Below are 10,321 nucleotides of genomic sequence, written 5' to 3' on the forward strand. Positions count from 1 at the left end.
TAGGGAGGGAGTGTAGGGGGCTGGAGGGGGTGACAGAGATAGGGAGGGGGGTGTAGGGGGCTGGAGGGGGTGACAGACACAGGGAGGAGTGTCGGGATTTGAAAAGCTGGCAGGGATTCTGTGAGATTTGGGATGAGGGGGGAAGCAGAGTTAGTGATTCACGAGCTGCTGTGTTTCTGTTTCCGGTTCCCAGCAGGTGAGAGATGAATCTCCTGGAGGATGGATATCGGCAGCTGCTGGGAATTACTGGAGTGCGCGGTTCAGAGCGGGGCGACATTGGGAGGCTCATTCTTGTGTTTGTTTGAAAAGCCTTAAACCAAAGTGGTTTCTGCAGGAGGAATGTCGAGGCTGGTCACTCGGGAAGGTAGGGGGTGGGGCAGTGAAATACAACGACGTGTCTAACTCCCCAGGGAGGCGGCTGGATGTGAAGGGACAGCTTGGAGCCTAGGGAGCATCCTGTACTATCCCCTGAACGCTGGCAACGATCTCTCGAGATCCACACGAGGTCTGGCCACCATCGTGGACTCAATCCAACCCCGTTTTCCCCCACCTCCCCACCCTCTCTTCGCTCCCATTCCCCACCCCTGCAACACACACACACACACACACACACCCCACTGCCCCTGCTCCCCAGTCACTAGGATTCTGTTGTTTAAATAAAGCCACTGTGATTGTATTCCACCAATATCTGGTACAGACGTCGTTTTATATCGTGGGGAACTGAGCTCCTCGTGCTCACTTGGTTGCTGTGGGTTCACACACCCACTAAAGATGGACAGACCCCGTCTCAGTGACCCCTTCCTCTCAAATGCACCTGGCGCCCTCTCTCCCTCTCTCTCTGCCCCCCTCCACACTCTCTCTCTCTCTCTGTCTGCTCCACTATTTCTCTCTCTCTGCTCCACTATTTCTCTCTCTCTCTCTGTCTGCTCCACTCACTCTCTCTCTGCTCCACTCACTCTCACTCTCTCTCTCTCTGTCTGTTACACTCTCTCTCTCTGTCTGCTCCACACTCCCTCTCTGCTCCCCTCTCTCTCTCTCTCTCTCTGTCTGCTCCACTCACTCTCTCTCTGCTCCACTCACTCTCACTCTCTCTCTCTCTGTCTGTTACACTCTCTCTCTCTGTCTGCTCCACACTCCCTCTCTGCTCCCCTCTCTGCTCCCCTCTCTCTCTCCCTCTCTCTCTCTCTCTCTGTCTGTCTGTTCCCCAGTCCCCTCCAACTGTCTCCCCACCTCCCTCTCCCCCCACCTCCGTGCTGTCTCTCCTGATCACCTTTCTCTTGCCAGCTGTCCCGCAGTCCCTCTCTGACAGAGCGAGGATTTCATTTCTGTAGAGCCTTTCACCTTTGGATGTCCCAAAGTGCCTCACAGCTGCTGAAGGTCTCATTTGATGTCATCTCTTCGTGTTCCACAAACAGGCAACACCAGGTGAATCCTGCATTGATTTATCCTCCAAACATAAAGGTTTAAAATTCCAGCTGTGAGGTTTGGATTTTGAATACCTGCCTTGAGTTTTTTTTGAGAATTGTACAAAAATGTCCTTGAAGTACCACAGGGTGAGCAGATGGTGGCGCCTCCTCCAATGCTGCACAGCAACAACTTGCCTTTGCGTAGCACCCTTCCCAACACAGAGCATCCCAAAGGCACTTTACAGCCAGGCAACTACTTTTTGTAGCGTATTCACAGTTGTCACGGAGGGAACGCACACCCAATTTGCTCGTGGCAAGCTCCCGATAACCGGTGAAGCAACAACGCTCCAATCAGCTTGCTGCTTCTGTTGGTTCAAGGATACCAGAGATAAACAGTGCGGCGCTCCCTCGGCGCTGACCCTCCGGCAGTGCGGCGCTGACCCTCCGGCAGTGCGGCGCTCCCTCGGCGCTGACCCTCCGGCAGTGCGGCGCTCCCTCGGCACCATTCCAGTAAATATCAGCCCACTTGTTTGTTATCCCATCCACCTTCAACACCCACTCCCTCCAACACTCAGTCGCAGCAGTGTGTATAAGATGCCCTGCAGAAATTCACCAAAGATCCTCAGGCACCACCTTTCAAACCCATGGCCACTTCCATCTAGAAAGACAAGGGCAGCAGATACATGGGAACGCCACCCCCTGCAAGTATAACATACCATTGTTCGGAAGATACATGAAACACTAATTTACGATATCGGCTGGATGTAGATCCAGGTCCCGAATATTTTGAAAACTATACTTTGCGGAGCGGAAGGTGCTGGTTATGGGCACGTTGCATTTGCGAAGAACAGAGGCTTAATGACTCTAGCCTCGCTGTTTTGCAATACTGTCAGGGAAACAGTGAGTTGTAACCTGGTTTTTGGGTGTGGAACATAATGGGTCTTGAGCACAGAAAGAATTTACCTCCAGGACAGCAGCTGACGCCCTCTCTCTCTCTGAAACCATCCTCCCCTTCAAACAATCCGAAACTGGAAGACCTCATCACTGCAAGTGGCAGGGATTTCTTGAGAAGTCTGAATTTGACACCACTATCTCCAGAAAAAGAGACCTCAGCTGGTGGTAAAGGATCCAGGAAGAAAGCCTAGCAATAACAGCTTGAGTGACCGAGTTGCTGGGAAAGCTCGGGTCCGGCAGCATCCGCGGAGAGAAATCAGCGTACCAGCATGACCGAATGTCAGACTGCAGTCCCAAATCCATCTGCAAAAAATTCCTTTTTATTCCCCCCAATGTTGCATAGCCAAAGTCTTTTTAAGATAAAACATTGCAGTGTCTTTCCAGGGCTTGGAGAGGAGGTTGTGTGCGTGTGTTTACCAAGAAGGGTTGCCACACATTTTAAATATTTTGTTCATGTGCATCTTTGCTTAAGTTGTTTTTTTTTAAATAATAAACTTAATTTATTAACTAAAGGAACTGGGCTACCTTGTTATTGGTACAGAGCTGCACACCGTCTGATGTATATAACTCACAAGATAGCTTCCCTTTTTTAAATTCAGCCCTTTTATTTTTAAACCCCAGTTGAAGAGAAATGAGATAAAGAGCTGGGTGATTACAGTAGCGAGGGTGTGGAGGTGCCGGTGTTAGACTGGGATGGACAATGTCGGAAATCACACAACACCAGGTCACAATCCAACAGGTTTATTTGAAATCACAAGCTTTCGTTAGCGCTGCTCCTGTGTCCGGTGAAGGAGCGAGGCTCCGAAAGCTTGTGATTTCAAATAAACCTATTGGACTATACCCTGGTGTTGTGCAACTTGTGATTGCGGTAGTGAGACCACACCTTGCAGGAAAGATATGGTTACGCTAGTGCGGATACAGAGGAAGTTCTGAGTAACTTTAATCTCCACATGTAAAGCTAAATCAGCACAGAGAGTCTGGAAGATTTCATCGTATGTTTGGGACAGTTTCCTTGGGCGATACGTCGTGGATTCGGCCAGGCGTTGGGCTCTTTTGGATCTGGTGACGTAATGAGCCAGAGCGTAGCTCAGAGATTGATGTGGGTGGAATGGCTCACGTCACAAATGGGAGCAGGGGTTGGCCACTCGGCCCTTTGACCCTGCCCCTGCCATTCAGTAAGATCATGGCTGATCTTTTCATGGACTCAGCTCCCCTTACCGGCTCCCGTTCACCCTTAATCCCTTTCCTGTTCCAAAATCTATCTTTGCCTTAAAAAAATAATTCAACAAGGTAGCCTCACTGGGCAGGGAATTCCACAGATTCCCAACCCTTTGGGTGAATAAGTTCCTCCTCAACTCAATCCTAAATCTGCTTCCCCCTTATTTTGAGGCTATGTCCCCCCTTGTTTCACCTACCAATGGGAACACCCTCCCTGCTTCTACCTTATCTATTCCCTTCATCATTTTATATGTTTCTGTAAGATCCCCTCTCATTCTTCTAAATTCCAATGAGTATAATCCCAGTCTACTCAATCTCTCCTCATATTCCGACCCTCTCAGCTCTGGAACCAACCTAGCGAACCTCCTGTGCACCCCCTCCAGTGCCCAGTACGTCCTTTCTCAAGTAAGGAGACCAAAGCTGTACACAATGCTCCAGGTATGGCCTCACCAGGACCTTATACAGTTGCAGCATAACCTCCATGTTTGTAAACTCCATCCCTGTAGTTTATGCGGGATTGGCACGAATACTGGGCTGGTTGTCCTCATGGGATTTGCTGGGACCAATGCCCGAGGAATCGTATAATTCAGGCCGTAGAGGGGGTGTTTAGGGAACAGAAATGTAGATTTAAGAAGCAGGACTATTGCAGCATTACAGGACAGCTATTTGGATAACACTATTATTATAGAAAAACAGCCGTAAATAGGCTTAGGCCTTTGAGTCTAGGAATTAGGACGTCATGTTGAGGTTGTACAGGACGTTGGTGAGACCCCTTCTGGAGCACTGTGTCCAGTTCTGGTCTCCCAGCTATAGGAAGGATATTATCAAATTGGAGAGGGTTCAGAAGAGATTTACAAGCATGTTGCCAGGTTTGGAAGGTTTCAGTTATAAGGATAGGCTGGGACATTTTTCACTGGGGCGTAGGAGGTTGAGGGGTAACCTTAGAAGTTTATAAAATCATGAGGGATATAGATAAAGTGAAGGGATTTCAAGACTGGGGGTATATTTTTAAAATGGGAGGAGAAAGATTTTAAAAAGACATGGGGGGCAATTTTTTTTTACACCAAGGGTGGTTTATGTGTGGAATTATCTTCAAGTGGAAGTGGGTACAGTTAGAATGTTTAAAGGAAATTTAGGATAAGTACATGAATAGGAAAGGTTTGGAGGGATATGGGCCAGGAGCAGGCAGGTGGGACTAGTTTAGTTTGGGATTAAGTCCAGCACAGACCGGTTGGACTGAAGGGTCTGTTTCCACGCTGTAGGACTCTACAACCAGCAGCAGAACAAAAGTATGAGGAAAACGAATGGAGCAGGAACTGACAGGTCCCCTGGATCTGATAGGGTACATCCTGGGATATTAAAGGAAAAGAGAATGGATACTGTTAGTAATCTTCCAAGAATCTTTATCCTGTGGAAAAGTCCCAGAGGATTAGAAAAGTGATAATGTAACACCTTTATTTTAAGAAAGGGAAGGAGACAACAGATAACGACAGGCCAGTTAGCTTAATGTCTGGTATTGGGAAAGTATTTGTCTATGATAAAGGATGTAAAACCAGAGCATTTAAAATTCACGCAAAGTCATCATGAATGGGAACTCTTGCCTGACCAATTGTCTATAATTCTTTGAGAAGTAATGAGTAGGATAGATAAAGGGGAGCCAATGGATGTAATTTATTCAGATTTTCAGAAAGACATTTATAGAGCCATACGGCACAGAAACAGACCCTTCGGCCCAACTCGTCCATGCCAACCCAGATATCCTAAATTAATCTAGTCCCATTTGCCAGCATTTGGCACATATCCCTCCAAACCCTTCCTGTTCATGTCCCCATCCCGATGCCTTTTAAATGTTGTAATTGTACCAGCCCCCACCACTTCCTCTGTCAGCCCGCTCCATACACACACCACCCTCTGCGTGAAAAAGTTGCCCCTCAGGTCCCTTTTAAATCTTTCCCCTCTCACCTTAAACCTATGCCCCTCTAGTTTTGGACTCCCCTACCCTGGGGGGAAAGACCTTGGCTATTCACCCTGTCCATGCCCCTCATGATTTTATAAATCTCTATAAGGTCACCCCCTCAGCCTCTGACGCTCCGGGGAAATGGCCCCAGCCACTCCTTATAGCTCAAACCCTCCAACATCCTTGTAAATCTTTTCTGAACCCTTTCAAGTTTCACAACATCCTTCCTGTAGCAGAGAGACCAGAATTGAACACAGTATTCCAAAAGTGGCCTCACCAATACAGCCGCAACATGACCCTCCCAACTCCTCTACTCAAAGCACTGACCAATAAAGGCAAGCGTACCAAACACCTTCTTCACCGCCCTGTCTACCTGCGACCCCACTTTCAAGGAACTATGTACCTGCTCCCCATGGTCTCTGTGTTCAGCAACACTCCCCAGGACCTTACCATTAAGTGTATAAGTCCTGGCCTGATTTGCTTTTCCAAAATGCAGCACCTCACATTTATCTAAATTAAACTCCATTTGAGGAAGAAGAGCTGTGGAGTTGGAGGTAGTATGTTAGCAGGATTGGCTAAGCGATAGCAGGAGGAGAGTTGGGATAACAGGTGTGTTTTCGGCATGGTAATGGGTGGAGTGCCGCCTGGCTTGGTACTGGGGCCGTGAGTGTGAATACAGTTGATTGGAAAGAGCTACGACAGTGAAATGCAAGCGATGGCAGAGCAGGAGGTGACGAGCTGGAGTCAGCTTTGGTTATTTCCCAATCTACCAGGGGGTCTGGATGTGTGAATGCGTGCCATGCCTGAGGAAGGTGAGCGTCTGGTGGAGCCTCTGCATTTTCCTTCCTGCTCATGGGTGAAGCCCACGGCTGTTTCGGAGATGACTACCGTGGTGGGGCTGCCGCTCAGCGACCCGAGGGGTTTCAGTTCCTCTGCCCTTCCCCTTCCCTTCCCTTCCTTTCCCTTCCATCTGGAGTGAGTGACCATAGCACCTGCAGCCCCTTCACAAACAGGCCAAAAACATCATGGCTTCTGCTCTCGGGATGAGGCAGTCAAAAATACCACCCAGGTTCCCCGAGATCAAAGGATTTGATGCCAACTGGTGCAGACGGGGATCCAGCCCCCTCAACAGTCTGGAGTCACGTGACTGTAACTGCCCTCTGCAATGCCTCGACCAAGCAGTAGGAGGGACAATTAGGGATTATCCTAGTAATGAACCTTCTCCAAAATGTTCCTGACACATTTACACCTTAATAAAAAAACAGACCCAAACTCAAGAGCAAACTATATGGTAAATGGAAAAGCCCTGGGGAAAATTGATACACAGAGAGATCTGGGTGTTCAGGTCCATTGTAGCCTAAAGGTGGCAACCCAGGTTGATAGAGTGGTCAAGAAGGCATACGGCATGCTTTCATTCATCGGACGGGCTATTGAGTACAAGAGTTGGCAGGTCATCTTACAGTTGTAGAGGACTTTGATTCGACCACATTTGGAATACTGCGTACAGTTCTGGTCGCCACATTGCCAAAAGGATGTGGATGCTTTGGAGAGGGTGCAGAGGAGGTTCACCAGGATGTTGCGTGGTATGGAGGGCGCTAGCTATGAAGAGAGGTTGAGTAGATTAGAATTATTTACATTAGAAAGACGGAGGTTGAGGGGGGACCTGATTGAGGTCTACAAAATCATGAGAGGTATAGACAGGGTGGATAGCAAGAAGCTTTTTCCCAGAGTGGGGGACTCAATTACTAGGGGTCACGATTTCAAGGTGAGAGGGGAAAAGTTTAAGGGAGATACGCGTGGAAAGTTCTTTACACAGAGGGTGGTGGGTGCCTGGAACGCGTTGCCAGCGAAGGTGGTAGAATAGCATCATTTAAGATGTATCTAGACAGATACATGAATGGGCAGGGAGCAGAGGGATACAGATCCTTGGAAAACAGGCGACAGGTTTAGATAGAGGATCTGGATCAGCGCAGGCTTGGAGGGCCGAAGGGCCTGTTCTTATGCTATAATTTTCTTCATTCTTTGTTCTTTGTTCTTTGTTGACAGTGTCCCAGATGTGGTCTCACACTTTTCAAATTCTATTCTCCTTGCAATATTCAACATTTTGTTAGCCATCCTAACTACTGTATCTGCACGCTAACTTTAAGAGACGCAAGTTCCAGGACACCCAGAGTCCTGCAGTCCACCTCAATCAATTTTTCGTGTTCTGTTTTTCCTGCCAAAAGTCCACATTTTCCCACATTGTATTCCCATCTGCCAAATGATCACCCATGGATATTGCTGGGTGTGGAAGGTTTCGGTTATTGGATAGGCTGGGATTTTTTTTCACTGGAGTGTAGGAGGTTGAGAGGCGACCTGATAGAAGTTTATAAAATAATGAGGGGTAGAGATAGGGTTAATAGTAGGTATCTTTTCCCTAGGGTGGGGGATTTCAAGACTAGGGGACATATTTTTAAGGTGGGGGGAAGACAGATTTAAAAAAGACATGGAGGCAAATTTTTTACACAGAGGGTGGTTCGTGTGTGGAATGAACTTCCTGAGGAAGTGGTGGATGTGGGTACAGTTACAACGTTTAACAGACATTTGTATAGGTACATGGATAGGAAAGGATGGAGGGATATGGGCCAGGAGCAGGCAGGTGGGACTAGTTTAGTTTGGGATTAGGGTCAGCACGGACTGGTTGGGCTGAAGGGTCTGTTTCCGTGCTATATGACTTCAAACTGTTACTAAAATCTGTGAATTCATTAGGGACATTCCAAATGGCAAACAGTAAGAAGGGAATTCGATTATCCAAACCATTAGGACTTTCCTGATAATAGACTTTAATCATGGTGTCTAAAAATGGATGCTCCTTCCAGTCTACCTTGAGATTGTGGATGACAGGCTGAAGATATTAAATTCTTTTATTTCTGAATTATCCACTACTGCTTTGAGTATTTGTGAGGTAAAATTTGAACCCTGATCCTGATTTTTGATTTCTCTCCAGCTTTTTAAAAAATATTCATGCGCGGGATTTTATTTTGATTTTATTATTGTCCCATGTACCTAGGTACAGTGTAAAGTTTTGTTTCGCTTGCATCACAGGTATATCATACCATACAAAGTGCATTAGGGTGATAGAACAGAGTGAGGAATACAATGTCACAGCTGCAGAGAAGGTGCACAGAGGGAGCGAGATCAACATTAAATTCACATTAAATTTAGGGAGGTCCACTCAGGAGTCTGATAACAGCGAGGAAGAAGCTGTTCTTCAATCTGATGGTGCGTGTGTTTAAGATTTTGTATCTTCATCTGCCTGATGGAAGAGATTATAACCAGGGTGGGAGGGGTCTTTGATGTTGGCTGCCTTCCCGAGGCAGGGGGAATTGTAGATGGAGTCAGTGGATGAACTGGGCTGTGTTCACATCTCTCTGTAGTTTCTGACGGTCCTGGTCAGAGCAGTTGCTGGACCATGCCATGATGGATCCAGATGGAAAGCTTTCTCTGGTGCATCTAGAAACATCGATAAGAGTCTTTGAGGACATGCCGAATTTCCTTAGCCTCCCAGGGGAGGAGAGGCATTGTTGTGCTCTGTCGACCAGGTAAGGATGGCAGTTTCCTTCCCTGAAGGACATTAGTGAACCAGAAGGGTTTTTCCGATAAACAACAATGGATTCACGGTCATCCAGTTTGGTTTTTGTCGAATTCAGATTCCAACATCTGCTTCGGTGAGATTTGAACCCAGATCCTTGGATTAATAGTCCAGTGATAATGCCACTAGGCCATCATCTCCCCTGACCAGGCTAATCCAAATCCTGCAAAGAAAAACTGAACTAACTTTTTTGGCTGTGCTACAGAACATTTTGTTGACCTACCTTGTCTACTTATGGACCTATAGTAACATTCGCGCCACACAAATGCCAGGCAACAACCATCTCTAATAAGTGAGAATCTAACCATCGCCCCCTTGGTGTTACTATCACTAGATCCCCCCACTATCAACATCCTGGGGGTTACCATTGACCAGAAACCCAACTAGACTCACCATATAAATAGTGGCTACAAGAGCAGATCAGAGGCTGGGAATCCTGCAGCGAGTATCTCACCTCCTGACTGCTGCCCCCCAAAAGCCTGTCCCACCATCGACAAGGCACAAGTCAGGAGTGTGAGGGAATACCCCCCCCACTTGCCCTGGATGGGGACAGCTCCAACAACACTTGAGAAGCTCGACACCATCCAGAGACAAAGCAGCTCCCCCCACCGCTTGGATTGGCACCACATCCACAAGCACCCACCCTCTCCACCACCGACGCTCAGTCGCAGCAGTGTGTACCATCTACAGGACGCACTGCAGAAATTTGAATGGATATCTTTCACTGTACTCCATTGTATTCCGACTTGCATACAAATTAGCCTGGGGACCACTCGCATTGTTTATTTAACGGTTTTGTAGTCTGCAGATGGCTTTTCCGACAAGCCAAGGTACAAATTCATGTAGCCATCAAGACAATCTGTATAATAAGGATCTTTTGGTCATTTCATCTGCTGAGCCACCATTCCAAATGAGATGAAGTATCTTCCAACTCCATTTTCTGTATCTTGGCCATGAAGTGCAAATTTCCACACAAATGCCAAGCAATGATCATCTCCAAAAAGAGAGAATCTAACCATCGCCCTCTTGACGTTCAATGGTGTTACCATCATCAAATTCCCCCACGATCAACATCCTGGGGGTTACCATTGAGAGAGAATCTAACCATCGCCCCCTTGACGTTCAATGGTGTTACCATCATCAAATTCCCCCACT

General features: G+C 47.4%; 1 protein-coding gene across 1 annotated transcript in view; it reads left to right on the forward strand.

The window, feature by feature from the left end:
* tdrkh (tudor and KH domain containing) overlaps positions 1-10,321 on the forward strand; it is a 29,879-nt gene that overhangs the window by 17,350 nt on the left and 2,208 nt on the right. Inside the window, exons 11-12 of the mRNA XM_048620307.1 lie at positions 197-364; positions 2,505-2,621. Of these exons, the coding sequence (XP_048476264.1) occupies positions 197-364; positions 2,505-2,621 (285 nt within the window). The remainder of the gene's footprint in view (positions 1-196; positions 365-2,504; positions 2,622-10,321) is intronic.

This window comes from Rhincodon typus, chromosome 46, assembly GCF_021869965.1.
Source record: "Rhincodon typus isolate 14 chromosome 46, sRhiTyp1.1, whole genome shotgun sequence".
NCBI classification, from domain to species: Eukaryota; Metazoa; Chordata; class Chondrichthyes; order Orectolobiformes; family Rhincodontidae; genus Rhincodon; species Rhincodon typus.